The sequence below is a fragment of the Mustela lutreola genome, chromosome 3 (genome assembly GCF_030435805.1).
Source record: "Mustela lutreola isolate mMusLut2 chromosome 3, mMusLut2.pri, whole genome shotgun sequence".
NCBI classification, from domain to species: domain Eukaryota; kingdom Metazoa; phylum Chordata; class Mammalia; order Carnivora; family Mustelidae; genus Mustela; species Mustela lutreola.
In genome coordinates this window covers 188,940,331-188,967,591 of record NC_081292.1, presented here as the reverse complement: position 1 = coordinate 188,967,591, position 27,261 = coordinate 188,940,331, and the positions used below count along the sequence as shown (strand labels likewise).

Genomic DNA, 27,261 nt, shown 5'->3' with positions numbered 1-27,261 from the left:
TCCTTCCTCCTCTGGAAGGAGTGGTGTGGAAGCACACTACAGGAATCTGCTGGGTATGGAGATTCCAAACGGGGCCATGTGCCAGAGATAGAAATACTCGGTCACTGGCCGGGTGAGCACCAAGTATAGCCAGAGACCAGGGAGAGGGGAGTGACTGACTGTTTTTCTCTAAGGGCACATTGAGGAGTGGGGCACTGAGCTCTCCACTCCTACAGGGCTGGAGATTGCGAGGCCATGATCTTCATTGTCCTCCTCCAAAGCTGAGGGGAAAGCATTCAGGGAACAAAAGCTCCCAAGACTAAACTCAAGCAGATTACTTAGCCTGGCCCCTGGCAAGGGTGGTGCAATTCCACCTCGGGCAAAGACATTTGAGAATCACTGCAACAGGCCCCTCTCCCAGAAGATTAGCAAGAACATCCAGCCAAGACCAAGTTCACTGATCAATGAGAACTGGGGAAATCCAGAGCTAGGGGAAAGCAATGCATAAAATTCAGGCTTTTTTTCCATGATTCTTTAGACCTTCAAAGTTAAATTTAAAAAAAAATTCTATATTTTAATTTTTTTAATTTAATTTTAATGTTAAATTGTAACATTTTAAACTATTTTATCTTATCAATACCTTTTTAGAAATCTTTTAAAATTTTTATTGTTATAATCATATTTTATCCCTTCATTGTATTTAACCTTGTTTTTGTATACATATAGGGTTTTTTTTCCTTTAAAATTTCAGTATACAGTTTCTACTAATAGATCAAAATATACCCTAAATCTAGCACATGGCTTTATTCTAGTCTCAAGCCTGATCACATTTTTTCCACTTTTTTCAACCAACTTCTTATCAATACCTTTTTTAGAATCTTTTTAAATTTTCATCTTCACAGTCATATTCCATCTTTTCATCATGTTTACCCTTATTTTTGTATAAGTTTTCTATCTTTAAAATTTTGTGAGGTTCTTTCTTCTAAGAGACCAGAATACACACCCAATATCAAGTGTGTGGTTTTGTTCTATTCACCAGTCTAATACATACGTATATATATATATTTTTTTTCTTTTTCTTTTTCTTTTTTCCCCTTTTCTTCTCTCCCCGGCTTCAGGTCTCTTCTGCTTTGGTTTGTGTATATTTTTCTGGGCTTGTTGCTACCCTTCTGTTCATTCATCTATTCTTATCTGGATATTATAGGAAAAAAAAAATCACCATGGGGGAAAAATAAAGAGGTAGTACTGTCAGCTAGGGACCTAATCAATATGGACATTAGTAATATGTGAGAACTAGAGTTCAGAATGACGATTATCAAGGTGCAAGCTGGGCTTTAAAAAAGCCTGGAAGATACTAGAGAATCCATTTCTGGTGTAATAGAATCCCTTTCTGGAAAAATAAAAGAACTAAAACCTAACCAAGTTGAAATCAAAAAGATAAGGTGTAATAAAAAATGGAGGCTCTTGGGGCACCTGGTTGGCTCAGTGGGTTAAAGCCTCTGCTTTCAGCTCAGGTCATGATCCCAGGGTCCTGGGATCAAGCCCCACATTGGGCTCTCTGCTCAGCGGGGAGGCTCCTCCCCCCCACCGCCTGCCTCTCTGTCTACTTGTGAGCTCTCTCTGTCAAATAAATAAATAAAAATCTTTGAAAAAAAATGGAGGCTCTTACTGCCAGGATAAATGAGGCAGAAGAGAGAATTAGTGATATAGAAGACCAAATAATGGAGAGTAAAGAAGCTGAGCAAAAGAGAGACAAACAACTACTGGACCACAAGGGGAGAATTTGAAAGGTAAGTGATACCATAAGATGAAACAATGTTAGAATAATTGGGATCCCAGAAGAAGAAGAAAGAGAGAGGGGGGCAGAAGGTTTATTGGAGCAAATTATAGCAGAGAATTTCCCTAATTTGGAGAAGGAAACAAGCATCAAAACCCAGGAGGCATAGAGAACCCCCCTCAAAATTTAAAAAAAAAAAAAAAAAAAAAAGAAAGGTTCACACCCTGTCATCTAATAATAAAACTTAAAAGTCTCAGTGACAAAGAGAAAATTCCTAAAGAAGCTCAGAACAAGATGTTTGTAACGTGCAACATTAGAAATATTAGATTGGCAGCAGACCTATTCACAGAGACCTAGCAGGCCAGCAAGGACTGGTATGATATATTCAGAACACTAAATGAGAAAAATATGCAGCCCAGAGTACTTTATCCACCTAGGCTGTCATTGAAAATAGAAGGAGAGTTAAAAAGTTTCCAGAACAACCAAAAACTAAAAGAATTTGCAAACACCAAACCAGCCCTACAGGAAATATTGAAAGGGTCCTCTGGGCAAAGAGAGAGCCTAAAAGTAACAGACCAGAAAGAACAGAGAAAATATACAGTAACAGTCACCTTACACGCAATACAATGGCACTAAATTCATATCTTTCAATAGTTACCCTGAATGTAAATGGGCTAAATTCTCCAATCAAAAGACACCAGGTGTCAGAACAGATAAAAAAACAGAAAAAAAACAAAACAAAAAAACAAGACCCACTGATATGCTATTTACAAGAAACTCACTTTAGAACCAAAGACATCTCCATATTTAAAGTGAGGGGGTGGAAAACAATTTACCATGCTAATGGGCATCAAAAGAAAGGTGGGGTGGCAATTCTTATACAGATAAATTAGATTTTAAGCTAAAAACTATAATAAGAGATGAGGAAGGACACTATATCATACTCAAAGAGTCTGTTCAACAAGATCTAACAATTTCAAATATCTATGCCCTTAACATGGGAGCAACCAATTATATAAACCAATTACTAACAAAATCAAAGAAAAATGTCAACAATAATACAATAATAGTAGGGGACACTCCCCTCACTGAAATGGACAGATCATCTAAGTAAAAGATCAACAAAGAAATGAAGGCATTAAATGACATACTGGACCAGATGGACATCACAGATATATTTAGAACATTCCATCGCATAACAACAGAATAAACATTCTTCTCTAGTGTAAATGGAACATTCTCTAGAATAGATCACGTCCTGGATCACAAATCAGGTCTCAACCAATACCAAAAGATTGGGATCATTCCCTGCATATTTTCAGACCACAGTGCTCTGAAACTAGAATTCAGTCACAAGAGGAAAGTCAGAAAGAACTCAAATACATGGAGCCTAGAGAGCATCCTACTAAAGAATGAGTGGGTCATCCAGGAAAGTAAAGAAGAATTTAAAAGTTCCTGGAAACAAATGAGAATGAAAACACAACAGTTCAAAATCTGTGGGACACAGCAAAGGTGGTCCTGAGAAGAAAATATATATATAGCAATACAAGCCTTTCTCAAGAAACAAGAAAGGTCTCAAGTACACAACCTAACCCTACACCTAAAGGAGCTAGAGAAAGAATAGCAAAGAAAGCCTAAACCCAGCAGGGGAAGAAAAATAATAAAGATCAGAACAGAAATCAATGAAATAGAAACCAAAAGAACAGTAGAACAGATCCATGAAACTAGGAGTTGGTTTTTTGAAAGAATTAATAAGATTGATAAAACCCTGACCAGACTTATCAAAAAGAAAAGAGAAAGGACCCAAATTAATAAAATCATAAATGTAAGAAAATGAAAGAGGAGAGATCACAACCAATACCAAAGAAATACAAGCAATTATAAGAACATATTATGAGCAACTATACACTAGCGAAGAAAGGGATGCATTCCTAGAGACATATAAACTGCCACAACTGAACCAGGATGAAATAGAAAATCTGAACAGACCCATCACCAGTAAGGAGATTGAAGCAGTCACCAAAAATTTCCCAACAAACAAGAGCCCAGGGCCAGACGGCTTCCCAGGGGAATTCTACCAAACATTTAAAGATGAATTAATGCCTATTCTCCTGAAACTGTTCCAAAAAATAGAAATGGAAGGAAAACTCCCAAACTCATTTTATAAGGCCAGCATTACCTTGATCCCAAAACCAGACAAAGACCCCATCAGAAAGGAGAATTATAGATAAATATCCTTGATGAACATGGATGCAAAAATTCTCACCAAATCGTAGCCAATAGGATCCAACAGTACCTTAAAAGGATTATTCACCATGATGAAGTGGGATTTATTCCTGGGCTGCAAGGTTGGTTCAATATCCACAAATCAATCAGTGGATACAATATGTTAATAAAAGAGCAAGAACCATATGATACTCTCAATAGATGCTGAAAAAGCATTTGACAAAGTACAGCATGCTTTCTTGATCAAAACTCTTCAAAGTGTTGAGATAGAGGGTACATACCTCAATATCATCAAAGCCATCTATGAAAAACCCACCGCAAATATCATTCTAAATGGGGAAAAACTGAGAGCTTTTCCCCTAAGGTCAGTAACATGGCAAGGAAGTCCACTATCATCACTGCTATTCAACAAAGTCCTAGAAGTCCTAGCCTCAGCAATCAGACAACAAAAAAGAAATAAAAGGCATCCAAATCAGCAAGGAAGAAGTCAAACTCTCACTCTTTGCAGGTGATGTGATACTTTATGTGGAAAACCCGAAAGACTCCATTCCAAAACTGCTAGCACTCATACAGGAAGGAATTCAGTAAGATGTGAGGATATAAAATAAATGCACAGAAATCAGTTGCATTTCTATACACCAACAGCAAGACAGAAGAATGAGAAATTAAGGAGTTGATCCCATTTACAATCCACCCAAAACCATAAGATACCTAGGAATAAACCTAACGAAAGAGGCAAAGAATCTGTACTCAGAAAACTATAAAGTACTCATGAAAGAAATTGAGGAAGACACAAAGAAATGGAAAAACATTCCATGCTCATGGATTGGAAGAACAAATATTGTGCAAGTTTCTATGCTACCTAAAGCAATCTATATATTTAATGCAATCCCTATCAAAATACCATCAATTTTGTTCAAAGAAATGGAACAAATAATCGTAAAATTTACATGGAACCACAAAAGACCTCCAATAGGTAGAGGAATGTTGAAAAAGAAAACCAAAGTTGGTGGCATTATAATGCCAGACTTCAAGCTCTATTACAAAGCTGTAATCACCAAGACAGTATGGTACTGGCACAAAAAACAGACACATAGATCAATGGAACAGAATAGAGATCCCAGAAATGGACCCTCAAGTCTATGGTCAACTAATCTTCAACAAAGCAGGAAAGAATGTCCTACAGAAAAAAGACAGTCTCTTCAACAAATCATGTTGAGAAAATTGGACAGCCATATGCAGAAGAATGAAAGTGGGCCATTTCCTTACACCACACACACACACACACACACACACACACACACACACACTCACACACAAAAACAGATTCAAAATGGATGAAAGACCTCAGTGTAAGAAAGGAATCCATCAAAATCCTTGAGGAGAACAGAGGCAGCAACCTCTTTGACCTCAGCCACAGCAACTTCCCTTGTCAAAGGCAAGGGAAGCAAGGGCAAAAATGAAGTATTGGGACTTCATCAGATCAAAACTTTTGCACACCAAAAGAAACAGTCAACAAAACCAAAAGACAACTGACAGAACGGGATAAAATATTCTCAAATGGCATATCAGATAAAGGGCTAGTATCTACATTTTATAAAGAACTTATCAAACTCAACACTCAAAGAACAAATAATCCAATCAATAAATGGGCAGATGGTATGAACAGACATTTCTGCAGAGAAGACATCCAAACGGCCAACAGACACATGAAAAAGTGCTCCACATCAGTTGGCATCAAAGAAATACAAATCAAAACTACAGTGAGATACCACCTCACACCAGTCAGAATGGCTAAAATTAACAAGTCAGGATACAACAAATGTTGGTGAGGATGTAGAGAAAGGGGAACTCTCCTACACTCTTGGTAGCAATGCAAGCTGGTGCAGCCACTCCGGAAAACAGTATGGATGTTTCTCAAAAAGTTTAATATAGAGATTCCCTATAACCCAGCAAATACACTACTAGGTATTTACCCTAAAGATACAAATGTAGTGATCCAAAGGGACATATGCACCCCAATGTTTATAGCAGCAATGTCCACAATAGCCAAACTATGGAAAGAACCTAGATGAACAGATTAATGGATAAAGAAGAGGTGGTATATACATACAATGGATTACTATGTAGACCTCAAAACCCCCGAAACTTGCCATTTGCAATGACATGGATGGAACTAGAGGGTATTATGCTAAGCAAAATAAGTCAATCAGAGAAAGACAATTATCATATGATATCTCTGATATGAGGAATTTGAGAGGCAGGGTGGGCAGTCATGTAGGGTAGGGAGGGAAATAATGAAACAAAATGGGATGCAGAGGGAGACAAACCATAAAAGACTCTTACACTCATGAAACAAACTGAGGGCTGCTGGGGGATGGGGGCTTGGGGTAGGGTGGCTGGGTTATAAACACCAGGGAGGGTATGTGCTATGATGAGTGCTATGAAATGTGTAAGTCTAATGGTTTACAGACCTGTACCCCTGGGGCAAATAATACATTATATATGTACCCCTGGGGCAAATAATACGTTATATATTAGTTTAAAAAAAAAGTTTAAAAAATCAGCACATCGGTTTTGTTGATAGCATTAACCTGGAAACCAGAAAGAAATATAAGAAATAATTATACCTTATATTTCATTTGAAAGCTATGAAATTAGGCATTTTACTTGAATAGAAGCAAATCCACCACAAAGAAGTAAAAGCTCATTTTCATATTTCTGATGACTCAGAAGTGTGAAAAGCATTGATTATTAAAATTCCTTCACCATTTCAAGCCTCTATGCCTTCTCAGTGTTGAACACTTACAGGTCTGGCAATGGTTTTCTGTGGGTCCCCAGCATCGGCCAGTACAGGACTTATGACAACGTCCACCTGTAGAAAAAGAAAAAGCATATGTACATTATAATCTTTCACACTTTGACTAGGGGTAACTCTTCAATGAAAATACTCTTGCTTCTTTATGGGGATTTTTATGTTATAGTATAGTTGAAACATAGCTCATAAAATGCCCACTTGAGTAGCAAAACTTGAATGTCAAATGCATAAGAAGCTGAAATACAACCTCCTGATACTCAAAATCCTCTCATCATTTTACAAGAAGTTTCAAGCATTTAGGGGCACCTGGGTGGCCTAGGCTGTTAAGCATCCAACTCTTGATTTAACTCAGATCATAAACTCAGGGTTATGAGATCGAGCCCTGGAGCCCCACACAGAGCCCAGGGTCAGGGTCTGTACTCAGCGGACAGTCTGCTTGAGATTCTGTCTTTCTCTGCCCACCCCTCACCCCTGTACTTGTGCTTTCTCTCTCTCAAACAAATATTTAAAAAAAGTTTCAAGCATTTAAAACATAAACTTTTTAGAAAGTTTAATTTCAATTATTTGATACCCTCTTTTATTTTATTTTATTTTATTTTTTTTGATGCTCCCTTCATTTTCAAATACAAGCCTTTATCTCCTGTAGATGTATATTCCTCTTAAGGAGTTTGCTACTCTATGTATTTGGCTGAGCAAATACAGTTGTCCCACAAAGAAATTCTCCTAAGGACACAGCAAAAGAATATTAGCTAGGAGAAGTCATGTATAATGACTTTCTTTGAAGGTTGCTTCTGAATTTCATAGAAGGTTCACTCTAACTGTGGGTATAAGGGTTTAGAAGTGCTTATTTTTAGAATAAAAAGTACACATGAAAATCTATTAAAGACTAAAGCATTCCTATAACTTAATTCTTATTAAACCTTCTCTGATAATTTTCTAATATTCATTGTGAGTGGGTATATACAACTATACAAGATGTGTATTCTGATGTAATAAACTACATTATAAAAATTATGAAATAGCTTTATATCAAATGTTTCCCTCTTTCCTTGACTCAGGTTTCAGCTCTTCAGCTTGAAGGATCTTACAACTTGAGCAGTTTTTGTTTTGTTTTGTTTTGTTTCTTTCTCTCTCTCCTTAGGAGACTGCCTGAGTGAACTTGTTTTGCTAAATGCTTTCATATTTAAGGAGCAAATTCAGTAGATACTTTCTCAGGCTGAACCTCAGACCATCCAAATGGTCTACCCTTCTGCAATGAACAGTACCATTTCCAAGTTGATGTAACAGATAGGTTCAATTCCAGTCACCTTCTTAAAAGTATCAGGATCCTTGCCACAACAGAGTTTATTTAAAGGAATTCTGTTTGTGAAGCCCTGTTGCTGACATCACCAGCATATAATATCCTGTCATTCTGCCATCTGTTTATTTAGATCCAAACACATTATAACCACATAATGCAAGCTCATTGTAGCTGACAGGAAAAGGACTCCATCTGGCCTGAACAATATAACTTTAATCAGTGATAATGATAATTATTATTAAAAACCTACTGGAGCTCTTTTGTATGATGCTAATAAATCTAATTTGATTTATACCAGCGGAAATTAGAAAGGGCTGTGAGAAAAAAAAATGGGAAGCAGTGAAAACTCTGAATACAAACTTTTTATGAGAAAGTAGTTAAGGTTAATATATTTCTTTAGATGTGTTAAAAATCTTTTAAATCGACCTATTAAGTGGTCTGTTAATTAAATATATCTGAAGCAGAAGATGATCTACTATTTAATCTATGACTTCTTTAATTGTGTTAGCGGCCAGTGAAATATTTAGCTGTATTTACTGTGACCAGAGCACTCTCAGTAGCTATGGGGGTAGCTATTGGGGGAAGCTAAGTAACATTGGACATTTTAATATACTCAGTGTTCCATTTTTATTAGATTACATATTTTCTACCTTCTTATTCTTGCAGTTTTGATTTACCACCCCAAGACCTATGCCTAGATCCAATATAAAAAGGAGTATTACTGGAAATTTGAGTTATGGTTCTTGACAAAGTATCATGGCAAGACCCACCTAGTTGGAAACAAATGATCTAGTACTCCCACACACACAAAGTTTAAATAATTTAACCTTCACTATGCACATATTATTAGGAAATTTTGTTTGGTAGTTTTCATTTTTTTAATTCAGATTTAAACAAAAATATCTATTACTGCTATAAAAGAAAGCTAACAACTGCCTCTCTTCTGGGATTTTACTCAGTCTTATATTCCCTTCAACCCTTTTGGAAACCAAGAGGAGGAGGAGCACTTGGTGCACACCTTTCAGAATTCTATTACTACACACATGCGGGAGGAACAATGACCTCAATGTGCTTCCACAAATGGTTGCTCATTCTGGCCTGCCCTTCATTTGACTGTCTTTGACTCTATGGAACCTGCCAGTACATTTAGTTCAGCTTTAGTTTTCAAAACTCTGCCATAGATGGCCCTTGGGAAAACACTATTTTCACTGAGTTATTGCAATTTAGTAAGCATCAAAATATCTGACCAAATCTGACTGGAGATATTCCTGAATTAACGTATTTGCCATACTTTCATGTCTGCTACCTTAATTTGATTCCTGTAGACAACTGGGTTAGTTTAATACACTTTAAAATATATTTTTAGAGTTTTGTTTCCAACATTTCTGAGGAACCAAGGGTCAAAAAATGAGTTAGATAAGGGATTTCTTTTTTAACTACCTATTGAGAATAGGAAAAAAAAAAACAAAAACAAAACAAAACAAAAAAAACTCCAGACTCTCTTCCCTACCTTCTATCCGTCTATTTATCCAAAGTACTTTTTTCAGTTACTTTTGCATCTGTGTATTAGGAACTATGTTAAGTATCAAAACAGACATGGTGCCTTCTCTAATAGAGTTTAGAATTAATTCAACATTATTTTAAGGGAAAAGGATTTTTATTACTCTCTAATGTTCACCTTCTATGGGGTTTGAGGAAAGATGCCAACAAATCTAAAGTTTTAACAGTCCTCTTACTCAGGCAAGAAGAGCTGGATGCAGCCGGGTTGAGTTGGACCATTTCCAATGTAATGCCTGGTGGCTTAGAAATCCACTCCATTCCTTATACAGTGATTTATCTATGTGAGATCAGCCCAGAGTATTTCAGTGGAGAGGATAAGTATGGCCCATGAAAGATCCCTTGTGTGTCCTCTACAGAAAGAAAAAAGCTTTAACGATGGCCCAATATCTTACTGAGAACTTTCTCTCATCTATTCTCAGTGGTGTCTCAGGACAGCTGATTTCAAGAGGAAAAAATACCATATATTCACACTATTTTACTTAACTCAATATTTTAATTAATTCACACTGTTAACTAATTTTATAAACTACTTCTCTCGTAGTATGTTTTTAAAATGAGGACAACAGAAAGAAGAGATAGATACTAGCCTATGTAAATGGAAAAAATGTTTTGGGATACTGAAACTTGGTCAGTGTTGTCCAAGTTTGCCTATTTCCAAGTCTCAATTGGCTACATGATTCTCTTCCACTCTTTATCACAATGATTCTTTTAAAACTATGTGAGGAAATATGCCACTTAAAAATAAGAATCTGACATTTTCATTCAGCTTAGTGATAGCATAGTTATTTAAATTAATATTCCTACCTCCTGTCACTCTCATTCAAAGAGGGGAAATATAAAATAAAACACAATTTTAAACAAATATTTCTGTTCACTTTAGCAACCATTTTAATCTTTTAAAGTAAGAGCTGATTACTGCACATCAGCATTATTTTAATTCACAATCACCTCAAGTTTGACAACGCATTATTCATCACCGTAGTTAGCAAATATGACTAAATTCATCTTTTATGCTTGTCCAGCAGAAGTTATTAAAAATAAAGCTTCTGCATTTTTTTTCTTTTTTTAGGAATTAGAGTCCCTGAGCCACTTTGATATTTTTAAGAATCTCAAATTCATGCTGGAAGTTTTGCTTGTTTGTGGGACTACCTGACAGCAGAGATGGGATTTAATATGTACCTTTGGACTGCTTTCTGCAAGTAATATGCCAGGACAGTTGAAGAGTAACAAAATATGAAGTCACTACCAACCATAAAAGATTATATCCTCAAACTGCCTCTAGCTAAAGGCAATACAGTTATATCCCTGGATTCTCCTTTTAGTCCTTTAAAAAAAATGGCAGTCTTGACCTCTTAAAATTTCTTTTACTGGGGAAAGAGTGAGAGAATAGTATCTTTTTCATGACCCTATCATTCAGAAAAGAGAAGTGGAATCCTTATAGGAAGTCTATACTAAATCAGTCCCTATTTGTGAATGGATGATAAAAAGATGAATAAGTAAGTGCCCTGCCCTCAAGGAGCTTTCAAGGACCAGGAAATAAGTAGAACAATAGGCAAATAATTATAATATGGGTTAAAACATAGGTATGCATAAAGTGGAGAGGATGGATTTGAAAAAGGCTCCACGGAGGGGCAGGCATTTCAATCAGGCTTAAATGTCTAGCTGTCAGAAGAGGAAGGACATTCTGGGCTGAATGAGTAACCTAAGGGATGACACAGAGCCATGGATACCCACAACTCTTTGGGGCCATAATGAATACTTCATAGTCCTTTGAGCTGTTTGCATAGGGACAGCTTCTGGAGGGTAAGCTTACAAAGTGTCTTGAAAATCTTCTAAACAGTTTATTCGGTGCAGGTGTTATGGAGTTGGTCACATTTTCTTAAAAACTGAAATTGTGTGGTTTGATCTGCGGGGTACACTGGTTCCCAGAAGTTAGTGTTGAGATTTGAGAACCTGTGCAAGGTGCTGATTTTATAGTCCGGGTTGAGTGAGGTACAGGAATCCATATTTTAAAAAAAGCAATCTCAGGGATTCTGATGATGAAGTTTGCAGAGGACAAAGTATGTCTAAGAAATAATGGTTTGGCATATAATTCCAAGTCTCGTAGTCACATTTTGAGACAATACTTTAACTGTAACATCTGATCAGATAGTTGGTAACCAAACTGACAGGATTAAATGGTGTGAAAGTCTTGGAGTCTCTCATTTCCCAGTATAAACTCCTTGCTTTGTGGCTATATTTCCAGCAAGTTGCATTTTTCCCCCCAGCAGTCCTAAAAAACACGTTTTTTTTTTCAAGTTTAAATTATTATAAACCGCCCATATGATAGTAAATTCACAATATGATTCCAGCAAATGGTATGTTAGTATCATTATTTAATGATATTACTGTAATGTGGAATTGCCTTTTTTTTTAACCAGATGTTGATACTCTGCTTATTTTTGTCTGGTACCTCTCACTGTCCTGTGTTGGTTAATCCCCACACTTTTGTTATGGAAATGTTTTGTTGCCCCTTTCCTCCAATCTCAAATTAATCCTCCTGCCTTGCCAATGATTTGAAAGTTAACTACTGGATGAAAGCTTTAAATTTTATACATTTGCTATTCAAAAAATAATGGGCAATTATTTTCACTAACTGGGAAGACAAAGTTAAATTTTAAAAAATATACATCGAGGTGGAATTTTTCATCTAGCAATAAATTAAGTCAGGAGTTAGCAGTTTAAAGTATTTTAGGTAATCACTGGGTTGAAAAAAGTAGATAATGTCAACATCATTAAACTTGTTTTTTTCTACATGCACCATCACACTATTCAGTCAAGCAATCTATAGTCCAAAGATCTAGAGTAGCACACATACTTATATGATCTAGATTAATTTTGAACAGAAGTGTAAAATACATCAAGTTTAGTCTGAAACCGTCTATCCACCCACCCTCCCAGGGATTCCACTCCCCACTGGTGATCCGTAACTGCCAGAGCACACAGTATCTCCCCCAGCCCAGCCGCCTAACCCCCATACCACCTCAGATAGGATTACAGACAGATGGCTAATGGATGGACCAGCTATCTGGCATGCAGAATTGCGTAAAGGTTTGAAGTACTGATCCTATCTAGCAAATTTTTATTTTTCCTGAAGCCTTGTGTAAACACAAATCAATCTAGAGGAGAAATCATAATGGCAGAAATCATATGTGCAGGTAGAAGCTGAACAGCATGGGGTGAGAAAACCTATGGGGTGCCTTTTTAAAAACCTCTTTATTTGTGCGTAGGAACTACTGGCTACTCCATTAGCATACTCAGTTTGGATTTGCTTCCACATATCCAGGCAGAACGACTAGATCTACACAAAGTTCACAATCAAGAGGAAATCCGATGAGTTATAACTTAAGATTTTTGATCATCATTCACATTTATAGCCTTATGTCATCATAAGTTACTGATAGTTAGAAGCAATGGAAGACATATGCCAAAGTAAAATAGGTATTCACAGACAAAAGGAATTATATTTCCCATTGAATGGAAAGATCTGATAAATATCTCTATTAATACTGTTTTGTAAATTCCATACTCTTCGCACACCTCCACAATTCTTTAGGCTACTCTAATTAATAGACAAGAACTTAGAATACTGATAGCAAGGCCCAAATGGTTTTTGGGAAAGTCATACTACCAGTAAAAAAAAAAAAAAAAAAAAAAAAAAAAAGATTCAAATTATAAGGAAAGTTAAATTTTTCCTGAAAAAACTATTCCATACTTGATATTATCATACTGATACACTTTAATATTTCATATTTGATATAGTCAAGCATTTCTTCCAAGTCAAGTACTTAGAAAGCATCAATTATCACTGTTTAGAGCTATTAGCACAGAACAGAATACAGGAATTCCACCTACTGTGGAACAAAATTAGTTTTAATCAATGTCGAATACATTTCTGAACATATAAATAAGGGGTCTGAACAAACTGGAAAACCTTACCAGCTGAAGTAAAGAATAAATTAAGATGTGCCTGCTGTTCACCATCAACGATAGTATTAATGACAAGTACATTTATGAGCATTCAAGATGAACCAGCAAGGCCACCAAGAGTATCCATGAACATCCTTCAGAGTATATTCTACCTAGATGATACCCCTCAGAGGTCTACAGTGTACAACCTGTTCAGCTATATGTGCTGGTGGTCCTTCTAGGAATCTTAAGTTCTTACATATATTAACTCAGTTGATCCTCACGGGACACTAACAGTCTGACACCTTCCAAAATTTCTATCTCCAGTCCAGACCACACAGGGTACAGGCTTATACTTCTGTTTGTAAAACATTTCCACCTGCATAATTAGCAGACATTCAAAATATTTACATATTCAAATCCCACCCCATCCAAAAATTATCCTATAAAGTCATCTTCAGTCAATCAATCAATCATAACAATCCTTCTTTGTATCAATCAAAACTTCCAGAAACTCATGCTGAAACAGTTGAGGTCATCATTTTCAGCTCCTCTCCTTCTCTCAGATTGAATCCAAAATCATTAGCCTATCTAGTTACCACTAATATGTGTGTGTGTGTGTGTGTGTGTGTGTGTATACATGGAGATTATATATATATATATAATCTCCATTCATTTCCCACCACCCACACCACTAAGCCACAATTATCTCCTGCTTGGAATAATGCAATAATCTCCTAACTTGTGTCCTAGCTTCTACCTTGGCCTCTTTAAAATCTCTTAGCCAGAGCAATCTTCTCAGTCATACCAGGTCAAACTCCAATAACTTCCTATCTCAAAGTAAAAAATAACAAAATGCTTACAATCAAGAGGTCTTGAAGGACCCATAATATTTGGCATGCCTCCAGTCAGCTATGCATCCATAACCTTATCTCCTAATGTTTTCTTCCTGGAACACTCCTCTGAGCACTCTCATCTTCTGTTCACAGGATGTACATGGTGCACCATCTACTTAAGTCCCTCCCATTCCCTCTCCCTCCCTACTCTTAAATATTCCAGATGGATTTGCTAGATTCTATTTCTAATACACATTCAAATTGGAAATGTTATAAAGTGTAGAAGAATATAAAAGGAAAATAAAAGTCATCATAAAATTTGCATTTTGGTGTTTTTCATTTTTTGAAGTATATTAATATTGATTTTTAAACAGTATAATAGTCTATCTAACCTGCTATTTTCACATTGTACTTTATCCTAAACATTTTCAAGTTAAATTACATTAATGCAAATGTGTGTGTGTGTGTGTGTGTGTGTGTGTGTATGTGAATTTGCCTCCTATTATACAGACATATCATAATCCAATCAATCACTTAGTTTAATGGGAACATTTTGCTGGTAAATGAAGAAAACCAAGACATAGTTTTAAGTGAAAATACATTAAGAATGGAGAGGAAAAGTGAGTTGGGGGAAATCAGAGGGGGAGACTAACCATGAGAGATTATGGATTCTGAGAAACAAACTGAGGGTTTTGGGGGGTGGTACCCATCACCAGGGTGAGCCTGGTGGTGGGTATTGTGGAGGGTATGTATTGCATGGAGCACTGGGTGTGGTACACAAACAAAGAATTTTGGAACACTGAAAAAAATAAAATTAAATTAAAAAAAAAGAAAATACCACTTATTTCATATTATATATATTTTTAAATGTTTTAATTTTTATAAACATATATTTTTATCCCCAGGGGTACAGGTCTGTGAATCACCAGGTTTACACACTTCACAGCACTCACCAAAGCACATACCCTCCCCAATGTCCATAATCCCACCCCCTTCTCCCAACCTCCCTCCCCCCAGCAACCCTCAGTTTCTTTTGTGAGATTAAGAGTCACTTATGGTTTGTCTCCCTCCCAATTCCATCTTGTTTTATTGATTCTTCTTCTACCCACTTAAGCCCCCATGTTGCATCACCACTTCCTCATATCAGGGAGATCATATGATAGTTGTCTTTCTCTGCTTGACTTATTTTGCTTAGCATGATACGCTCTAGTTCCATCCATGTTGTCGCAAATGGCAAGATTTCATTTCTTTTGATGGCCGCATAGTATTCCATTGTGTATATATACCACATCTTCTTGATCCATTCATCTGTTGATGGACATCTAGGTTCTTTCCATAGTTTGGCTATTGTGGACATTGCTGCTATAAACATTCGGGTGCACATGCCCCTTTGGATCACTACGTTTGTATCTTTAGGGTAAATACCCAGTAGTGCAATTGCTGGGTCATAGAGCAGTTCTATTTTCAACATTTTGAGGAACCTCCATGCTGTTTTCCAGAGTGGCTGCACCAGCTTGCATATTATATTTTTAAGAAGGTTTATAGCTCATGGAAAGATACTTTAGAGATCAGAAAGAACTCAAACGGGGCACCTGGGTGGCTCAGTGGGTTAAGCCACTGCCTTCAGCTCAGGTCATGATCTCAGGGTCCTGGGATGGAGTCCCGCATCGGGCTCTCTGCTCAGCGGGGAGCCTGCTTCCCTCTCTCTTTCTCTGCCTGCCTCTCTGCCTACTTGTGATCTCTCTCTGTCAAATAAATAAATAAAATCTTTAAGAAAAATTAAAAAAAAATAAAGAACTCAAACATGCCATTCTTTATGTTCTCTGGAAAACACTGATGGGATCTGGAACACTTGGTAGATGTGCAGATGATTGGCACATATACCAGAACATTTAACAAGGGGATTGGAAGATCTAGATTGATGTACTGGTCCTAGCAGTGTACGAAAGGACTCTGTACATATCTATCATATTAACTTTTTCATCACTGAGTTAGATAAAACAACTGAAATATGCTTACCATGTTTGTTTATGACACAAGTTTGGCAGGGGGAGTGACTGCTCATACATAAGATAACCATTCAGATTTTTTGTTGTTGTTGTTTCTTAAACTTGGCAAGTTGTTGTTGTTGTTGTTTTAGGTTTTATTTATTTATTTATTTTTAAATTTCTTTTCAACATAACAGAATTCATTGTTTATGCACCACAACCAGTGCTCCATGCAATACGTGCCCTCCATACTACCCACCACTGTCTCCCCCAACCTCCCATCCCCTGCCCCTTCAAAACCCTTAGGTTGTTTTTCAGAGTCCATAGTCTCTCATGGTTCATCTCCCCCACAAACCAGGCAAAGACCACACCAAAAAGGAGAATTTCAGACCAATATCACTGATGAATATGGATGCTAAGATTCTCAACAAGATCCTAGCAAATAGGATCCAACAGCACATTAAAAAGATTATCCACCCAGGTGGGATTCATACCTGGGTTACAAGGATGGTTCAACATTCACAAATCAATCAATATGATAGAACAAATCAATAAGAGAAGAGAGAAGAACCACCTGGTCCTCTTAATTGATGCAGAAAAAGCATTTGACAAAGTCCAGCATCTGTTCCTGATTAAAATACTTCAAAGTATAGGGATAGAGGGAACATTCCTGAACTTCATAAAGTCTATCTATGAAAAACCCACAGCAAGTATCATTCTCAATGGGAAAAAGCTCACAGCCTTCCCGTTGAGATCAGGAACATGACAAGGATGCCCTCTCTCACCACTCTTGTTCAACATAGTATTAGAAGTCCTAGCAACAGCAATCAGACAACAAAGAGAAATAAAAGGTATCCAAATTGGCAATGAAGAAGTCAAACTCTCTCTCTTTGCAGATGACATGATACTTTACATGGAAAACCCAAAAGACTCCACCCACAAACTACTAGAACTCATACAGCAATTCAGTTATGTGGCAGGATACAAAGTCAATATACAAAAATCAGTTGCTTTCTTATACACTAATAACGAAAATACAGAAAAGGAAATTAGAGAATCGATTCCATTTACTATAGCACCAAGAACCATAAGATACCTGGGAATACACCTAACCAAAGAGGTAAAGGATCTGTACTTGAGGAACTACAGAACACTCATGAAAGAAATTGAAGAAGACACAAAAAGATGGAAGACAATTCCATGCTCTTGGATTGAAAGAATAAACATTGTTAAAATGTCTATACTAGCTAGAGCAATCTATACCTTTAATGCCATTCCAATCAAAATTCTACCGGTATTCTTCAAAGAGCTGGAGCAAATAATCCTAAAATTTGTATGGAATCAGAAGAGACCCCGAATTGCTAAGGAAATGTTGAAAAAAAATTCAGATTTTAAAAAGCACTGGTAAATAAAACGATGAGCCCAAATTAATAATATAAAATGCAATAGAATCAATGTAAATTTCTACATTTGTGGTTCTAAATCAGTATTTCCTGGATGTATCAACAGATATACACACATACGAAGTCTATCTGGCATGAGACAGGTTAGAATTTTGGGTCTCACTTTGCTTTTGGCTGTTTCATTCCTCAGGCAGTAAGTTAACTTCTCTGATGCTGTTTTTATTATTTTGTATTTAAGTGTTTATCTTATACATGGAAATTCACACTGTGCTGCATAATGAAATCTAGACATCATTACCAAAATCATCAACCTTACCACATCATTTACCCGTTATTGTGCACTTTCTGCATTCTAACAAGTAGACAAAGTTCTTTGCACTTAGTATCTCATTTAATTTGAATAACAATATTATAATGTAAATACTGTTATTTGTTTCACTTTATAGATAAGAAAACAGAAGCATTCTTTAAGCAGAACCAGAAACTTGCTCTTTATAGCATGTCAGCCCTTTTTATACATAGCATGTTAGCTTATCACAAATTTTTGTTCTTGTACACTTTCAAATTGCTAATTGGCCTTTACTTTGATTCTATTACTTGTTTATTGAGGTTCAACAGTAGATGGGGCTAAAATAAATGCCAATTAAATACAAACACATTTTAGTAATTAGCATTTATAACTGTGGTAGGAAATTAACCTATAGTTTAGGGAAGACAAAGTATTTGAAAGTTTTGTGTACACAACCAATTTAGAATAATGTCATTCACTGCACTAAGTGTTCATGTAAGTGCTGGCAAAATGCAGAAAACAAACTTGGAAATCATTTTTATCTGCATTCATCCTCCATTATTTAGAATTGGTAGGATCTTGGGTAACCTCAGAGTTGACTTCCCTTATTAATAAAATATAGATGATGATAGTTCTTGTATATGTTAGGGGTGATTAAATAGAATAGCATATGTAAAATGTCTGGCATGTAATAGGCATTAATCAATGTTAGTTCCCTTTTTCCTCCCTCAAGATATTGTATATGAAAATATTAAAGAACAACAAAGGAGACAAAGAAATGCAGACAGTCAGCAGAGGTGATATGGCAGACAAATCAAGTTATCTGGAGACAGAAGTGTTTATGCAGACAGAGCTGAAATTATCAGTAAGGTATCACAGTTGAATAATAGGAAAGGGGGAGGGTGTAACATCACAGAAATTTTGACAGGCTTGGCAGCCTGGGACAAGTGGATTTCAGAGGTCTCTGCATGCTTTTGGCAAACTTTGAGAAGCCACAGTCTCAGCAGGAATGTTACTAATAATCCAAATACAGTGAAAGCTCGTTCTGCTACTGGGATATCACATTCTTATATCTTTCAGCCTAGTGTACATGGAAGGAGGAAAAAAGAGCAGATAATATTTCAAGATATGTGACAAAAAGCAGACAGAAACCCATGGTGGAACAGTATTTGGAATGCTAGAGAGGATCAGATGTCGTTGATGCTGGGGCTCCTGCCCATTCCATGACCCTCATCTGTGAGACTGCTAGTCAGAGGAGCTAATGGATCCCTAAGGAATTGTAGCCATCTCCATGTTCAGTGTGTGAGTGGTGGCACATTTGAGAGGCATGATTCAGTAGCTGAAATTCAACCAAATGAACTTTACTCCTCTCAGAGGACATTAAATGGGATCCAAAGTATTGCCCATGGCAATAGTTCTAAATCTTTTCTCAATTGTAACTTTTCTCACAATACTTTCAGCCTATGAAGTCTCTCATTCACAGCCTTCCCCCTGCCCAAGGAAGCTCACTAACTCTCCTCCTGCCTTTTTCCCATCACAAAGCATTCACCATCTACTCTCTTCCACTGTACCACTCTATGTCATTGATTGACCTAGCCATTTTCCCTAAATACTTTTGTTTCATCCAACTCTCTAGTTAAAAATTTTTCTGCCCAATTTAGCATCCTAAGTGTGCATTCCAACATTCAAGGAAGACTCGGTGTGTTTGTGTGTGTGTGTGGACTTTTGGTCTAGTGGGCTGAAGAGATCAGGCTGGTGGACATGGAATATTTGCCATGGAAGGGAGACCATGACTATTTCCATATTTGCCATTTTTTAATCCTGTCAGAGTAGTGGTTACCTGAAAAGCAATGTGCTGGTTTTATTTCTCTATTAATATAAAGAGATTCCCAGTATCTGTGTGTGGCATGGTCTCCATAAGCAGCCTCTGTTTTCATCTGCCTTCCACTTGACAGTTCCAAGAATAGATCTATCTCCTCTATGAATTAATAAGAAATGGGTATTATCATAGGAAAACTAAAATGGATGAAATCATTTCAAGCTCCTTAAGGGAACAAACCATTTCTTCTATACAGTTCCTAACAGTACTAGAAACACAGTAGGCTTCCCAGATTGAATAACCCAGCATTTTATTTACTAAGAGACCTGTATCTTCACACTATAGCGCTAACCCAACTTCTTCCAGCCTGAGTAAGTTTTGAAAGGTCTTGGGTTTGTGGTCTGAGACTTTATAATTAAGGCTGGGGTCATTAATCTTATAGCCTCTCTTTCTTATTATATCTGATATTGAGACTGAGTTTCTGTTACAGATTGCTAGCCTGTAGCAGTCAGTTGGGGAGATGAGACATCACTGAGACAGATAACAAAGAAAAATGGGTAACAAATTGGGGAAGATTAGGTAGTTCCATGGCACTGTATTAAACAAACTTCTGAGGGGAGCCGCCAGAAGTCTCGTCTTATGTTCCTGCCATTATTTCATCCTCCAAAGGGACTTAGCTGTACATATATGTATGTGTGTCTGTGTATGCATGTGTGTATGTGTGTCCCAAGTCCTCACACTTAAAATAAAAACAACCACATTAACAAATAAGCACACTTCTAAAATGCCACCACAAGCCTAAGGAATGAAATGTAATTTTAAAATTGATGAAGTTTATAAAAAGTGACCCAAAAGTCATCACAGTAAGTAATAAGCCTAAAATGTCTTGATGTAAAATGTTTTCATTAATTTGTCTTTGAAGTTCACACACAAAAGCTAAAATTCAAGAACAATGGATTTATAACATCTTCTTTAAAAAAGGGTTCCATCAACCAGGTATTGCAGTGGTATTTCTTGTCGATGTACTATTAGATCTGAAAATTGAGTTATTTAAGGAAAAAAGATAAATGATTTGCAAACCATTGCATATACCTCTGTCATATTCCATCACAAAATGATTTAAGTCTAAATATTAGCTCCACTACTTATCAGTCTGCCCCAGTTTCTTGTTTTCATATATATATATGCTTGCTCTTGTAATCATTCTGAAATATAAGTCCTCCAGGTAGAATCAAAGTCCATATCAGCTAGCATCAGCTATGTCATGGCTTAGACATAATGTGTTCTTATGTGGCAGAAATTGTTCTAGGTGCTTTATTTCTCATGACAACCTTAGGAGGAAAATGCTACTAAGATGAGGAAGCTGAGGCCAGATAAATTTAATAATTTGTCCAAGATCACACAGAAGGTGAGACGCCTGAAATAGCCCTGAGATCTGACCCCAGATTTCATGTTCTTCACCAATAGAACGAAGTATCTAATTTATGTGAACAGATACAAGAAAAGAACAGTCATGTGGGACAGAGGAAGACTGAGCACACAAAATGAATTAAAACATTCATAGGAAGACAAACTTTATGTCAGAAAAAAGCCTGGCTTCTTACAGAATTAGGGTAAATACAGCTAAGTTCAATGGATCTTAGGTCAGGAAACCATCAGGCAAGAATGCTAAAGGAGATCATTAACACTGGAACTTATTCAAAATCAGCTAAGGAATGACATGCATGGAGTTAAAAAAGATGACTGAGGGTCACTTGCCAAAACCTTTAATGTATATGGGGAATGAGCTGCACTTAGCAAATGACTTCAATGGGCAAAGTGGGGGGTATGAGAGGTGGCTGTCAAGAACAAAAGAAGATGCCCTTCCCCATCCAAACCATCCCCACAAAATTATAGGTGTATTTGCTTATAAATGATGATGGAAAGCTAAGAAAAGACTGATTACAGTCTCAGCTTTAGGCTACAATATAGAATAAGAGGTATTTTCATAAGAGGAGCAGATCTTAATTATAAATACTAAAAATGATAACTAATATTTATTCAGCACTTACTATGTGTTAGGCTCCATTTTTAACATTTTCATCTATTATCCTGATTCACTGGTATATTAAAAAAAATGAAGCATACAGGGGCTAAATTAGACAGGGGAGATTTGGGGGGCTAAGATTCAAACTCACTTAAAATCCAGATTATGAGCTCAGCCACTAGGCTACCCTTTGAAGCAAAGAAACGTAAGAGTAATTGTGCAAAGAGGATAAAGACACAGGGAGCTTTGCCTGCAATGTGGTCAGATCAAAGGTTTTCGTCAGGAGGAAAAGAAGAGGGGAGAGGAAGAACAATGAACAATTATATCTCCTTCTTCTCTCTCTACGATTGTCCATTTACATAGTCTTAAAGTAACACATATTTATACTTACTGTAAATTAATTCAATATTCAGGAAACAATGTTTTTGTCCTCCCCCCCCCCAAATAAAACATTTATGTTCACTGTATGGATTGATTGAAATGATCATGAGAATGTTACAAAAGTACATGACATTAATTTACCTTCTTCTTTTTAAGATTTTGTTTATTTATTTGAGAGAGAGAGAAAATGAGCCATGGGGGTGGCAGGGGGTGAGAGAGAGAGAGAAGCAGACTCCTTGTGGGACTTGGACCCAGAGATCACGACCTGAGCAGAAGGAAGATGTTTAACCAACTGAGCCACCTAGGCACCCCTTAATTTACTTTTTTCTATTAAGTCAAACCAAGACGATCTCTGTCAATTATACAACTACATGGACCCTTAGATATTTGTTTATTCTACTAGAAATGCAATAAAATATTTGACATTTAAAATTATTCAACTAATGAAATCGAGAAATAAAGAGATAATTGGTTATTCAGAAATCTATAATTTAAAAAAAACTTTGTTTTATCATTGACTTTTTTTCTTGTGAAGTAAATTTCTTTATTCTGAAAAACATATTTTGGCATGTGGTAACTAGTAATAATTAACTACTAAAAAGTAATTAGTAACTTTGGCAAATAGGTAACTAGTTTAATGACATATTCTACTTCTTGAGTAGAGTTGGAATTGATTCTACAGAAAATAATTTTAGAAAAAAGAAAACCACTTGGTCAAAATTTTTCTTTAATAAGGTAGGAAGAGGTAGGAGAATTAAAGTGTCTGGGACATCTAATTTTGAGATGACTTTAACTTCGGGCATTTTAAAATCAAGCCTTAAAATATATATTTCTCTTACACTTAAAGAACTTTAAGAGAAATGTTACTGCATAATTTCCTTTCCTTTTTTTTCCTTCCCTGCTTAGAAAGAGCACCTACAATTGCCAAAAGAATCACCTCTAAATAGAACATAATTTGTTCTTGCTAGGCAGCAACGAATTAAATAAAAGTTGCATACGGCTGCTTGCAATAATCTGGACCTGAAAGATTTCGAAGTGGGTTAGCAGCTTGATCTCCTTATTCATCTTTCCCCAGCTCCCTGCGGAGATGCCAGCTCCCCTGCTCCAGCTCTCCAGTGTAACCACCTCTGCTCTGAACTTTGAAATAAAAGTGGCTTCACGAGAGGACACCAAGAGGTGAGGGAAGAGAGAAGCAAAACTTCTTTGCAAAAGTTATGGAAAGGAAACTTGAATAGATAGTGTTCACTTCCTTGTAAACATCTTCCTTTCACTTTCTGGCTTTCTCTAAATAAGAAATTAGAGAAGAAAAAGAAAAAGAAGAACCTCTTTAAATTTTACTTAATCGTGCAACTGAGTTCCACAAAACCACTTTCGTTAGTAAAACGAGAATAAATACGTGAATGGTAATAAAATCTATGAATGAGGGTTGCAGAACAGGGCACAGACACATACATAATCACTCAACCTATTATTAAGTAAACAAATCAGAGAAAATAAAAGACAGCAACACTATATGGATTCAGCATAATTTTCATTAAATTTTACATAATTGCTTTATAAACCAAATATAAAATCAAGGTTTTTTGCTTTATAAAATCAACTACGGAATGATTTCGCTCATATGTGGAATTTAGAAAAAACAAACCTGCAAAGGGAAAGAAGAGAGAGGCAAACCAAGGAACAGACTCAACCCAAAGAGAACAAACTGAGAGGGTTACTAGAGGGGAGGTATGTGGGGGGATGGTTGAAATAAGTGGTGGTGATTAAGGAGCCCACTTGTTATGATGAGCACTGGGTGATGTATGGAAATGTTGAATTACTATATTGTACACCTGAAACTAATATAACACTCTGTTAACTAACTGGGATTAAAAGTAAACAAAAAAAAGTCAATTATGGAATGTTTTGTAAATCTCTTTTATGTTAATCAGGTACTTGTTATTTAAATTAATGAGGTTCTTTCTTTCTAAAAATTTAAGTCCATTTTTATCAACCTAACATTTCAACCCCTACAGCTAATTCTTCCAGATTTAGAATTATTTGCTCATTCTCATAGAGCAGGATGACTTAAAAATTTTATATATGGGTACATTTTTTTTTTAATTGCAGGGAAAAAAAAAAAAGAATGAAAGCAACATGGATGATCACCAGAGGTCTCTTACTGATAATCAGTTCACATTAATGCTCCTCATTTTATATATTTAACTTTATTTTTTTTATTGTGGAAAAATAAATATAACACAAAATTTATGATCTTAATGTACACTTCAGTAGTATTAAACATATTCACTTTGTTTTTGCAACAATCAATACCATCTACTCCCATAACTTTTCATATTCTAAAACAATTCACTCATTAAACAAAATCTCCCCATTCTCCCCTCCCTCCAGCCCCTGCAAACCACAATGCTGTTTCCTATGTTTATGATTTTGAGTATTATTTTAAAGATTTATTTATTTGTCAGAGAGAGAACACAAGCAGGGGGAGCGAAAGGCAGAGGGAAAAACAGGCTCCCCATTGAGCAAGAAGCCTGATGTAGAACTTGATTCCAGGACCATGGAATCATGACCTGAGCTGAAGGCAAATGCTTAACCAGGTGTCCCTGATTATGACTATCCTAAGTATTCCATATAAGTGGAATCATACAGTATTTGTCTTTTTATGACTGGCTTATTTTACTTAGTGTAATGTTCTCAAGGTTCATCTATGTTGTAACATATGCCAGATAGTCCTTCCTTTTTTTTTTTTTTTAAGATTTTATTTATTTATTTGACAGACAGAGATCACAAGTAGGCAGAGAGGCAGGCAGAGAGAGAGAGAGGAGGAAGCAGGCTCCCCACCGAGCGAAAGCCTGATGTGGGGCTCAATCCCAGGACCCTGGGATCATGACCTGAGCTGAAGGCGAGGCTTTAACCCACTGAGCCACCCAGGTGCCCTGATGGTCCTTCCTTTTTAAGGCGAAGTAATATTCTACCGCATGTGTATACCATATTTTCCTTATCCATTCATCTATCCATGGACGTCTGGAAAATATTTGTTTTGATTAGGTTTACATGGACTAGATTTACTGTGATTATTATCTAATTTAAACAGAGTATGTAGCTCTTATTACTTTTTTTCCCAATAAGAAAGATGCCTTTTGGTGACAACAATCTCCAATTCCCAAAACTTATCATTTCATTTGACTCTTACAAAGAAAATGTGATTATTCTAATTACTTGGTCTTTTCCCATTCCTTCTGAACAGTATGAAAAATATTCTTCGTAATTTCAGCAATTTTTATTTAAATAATGATATACATTTTTGATGAAAAGGCTTATTAAAATTTATTTTAAAATAAGTTACAGAGAAACAGGAAAATCAGAAGACAGTTCCTAACTGGACAATTGGATCCCAGTAACCTATTATTTCATGAAATTTTAATCTTTCCAATCATTCACTGGAAGACATCCAGTTTTGATTACTAAAAATTCTAAGATGCAAGTTTCTGATCAACCCTAAATGGGGCTCTTAATATCTACTTTGCAGAATTTCTATAAGAATTAAAAATAGGAATTTTTAAGTGCCCGTGATCCATTAGGCCAAGAAAGTTACAGGTCCTTAAAGCAAATTATTGTTGCAATTAGTGACAAAAATCACATAAAAACAGAGAGCTACATACTCTCTAAGAGGGGATCGTATATTTGTCAGCTGGCTCATTTACAGCAAACTCATACCTTCTAGGCCAATTTTGAATCTGCATGTGATCTGATATGTATTCATCAAAATATGTTTTTCTAATCCTTTTACTAGCATAGAAATCCTATACCAAGCCAGTGCTACTTATACCTGTACCTAGACTCAACTGGAGAATTTTGAAAATGGGTAGATTCCCATCCTTAAACCAAATTTACTTAGGGAGAATCTCTGGGAGTAGATTCTGATGCATGTCCAAATTTGGAAACTGTTAATCTACTGATCTCTCTTTCTCTCTCTCCTCTCTCTCTCTCTCTTTTAAGATTCTATTTGTCAGAGAGAAAGAGAGCAAGCACACGTTGGGGCAGTGGATGGCAGAGGTGGAGAGAGGCAGAGGAAGAGGGAGAAGAAGCTTCCTTGCTGGCAAAGAGCCCAATATGAGATAATCCCACAACCTTGGGATCATGACCTGAGCTGAAGACAGATGCTTAACTGACTGAGCCACCCAGGCGTCCCTAATCTACTTATCTCTGGACGTAAAGAACTTTGTCCTTTTCTAATGCTACATAACATCTTTGCTGTCACTTTACGTAAGAATGATTTTTCTTCCAAGAAGCTATAGTTACATTTTTTTGATGGTAGAAAATTGACCACCTTAAGAGTTAGAGCAGTATGTTTGTAGGGTACAAAGAGGTTAATCTTTGAGGTATTGAGGAGGGACGTATTGCCTCGTGCACTGGCTGTGGTACATAAACAATGAATTCTGGAACACAGACAAAATAAAATATATAAAATAAAATGAAATAAAATAAAATGAAATAAAATGAATCTCCGTTTACTCCATGAGAGGAAACATTTCATTAAGCCCTTTAGTCAAATAAAGGTAACATCTATCCAGTATTCTTCAGGGTATTTAGTGCAAGAAGTTAACATGAATGCAGAAGTTAAAAATACTATTTAAGGGACGCCTGGGTGGCTCAGGTCATGATTCCAAGGTCCTGGGATCGAGTCCCACATCGGGCTCCTTGCTCGGCGGGGAGCCTGCTTCTCTCGCTGCCTCTGCCTGCCTCTCTGCCTGCTTGTGTGTACTCTCTCTCTCTATCTCTGGCAAATAAATAAAATCTTTAAAAAAAAAATACTATTTGGATAATTTAAATGAAAAATGTTAGCAGAATATGACCCTGAAGGAGCAGATATTTTCCCTCCATAAATTTTTAGGTAAACTGTCTTATTCT

The 27,261-nt window shown here is 36.4% G+C and overlaps 1 protein-coding gene across 1 annotated transcript in view; it reads right to left on the bottom strand.

The window, feature by feature from the left end:
* Positions 1-27,261, bottom strand: part of ERBB4 (erb-b2 receptor tyrosine kinase 4) — a 1,180,328-nt gene that overhangs the window by 349,094 nt on the left and 803,973 nt on the right. The window contains exon 5 of the mRNA XM_059168147.1: positions 6,792-6,857. Within this exon, the coding sequence (XP_059024130.1) occupies positions 6,792-6,857 (66 nt within the window). The remainder of the gene's footprint in view (positions 1-6,791; positions 6,858-27,261) is intronic.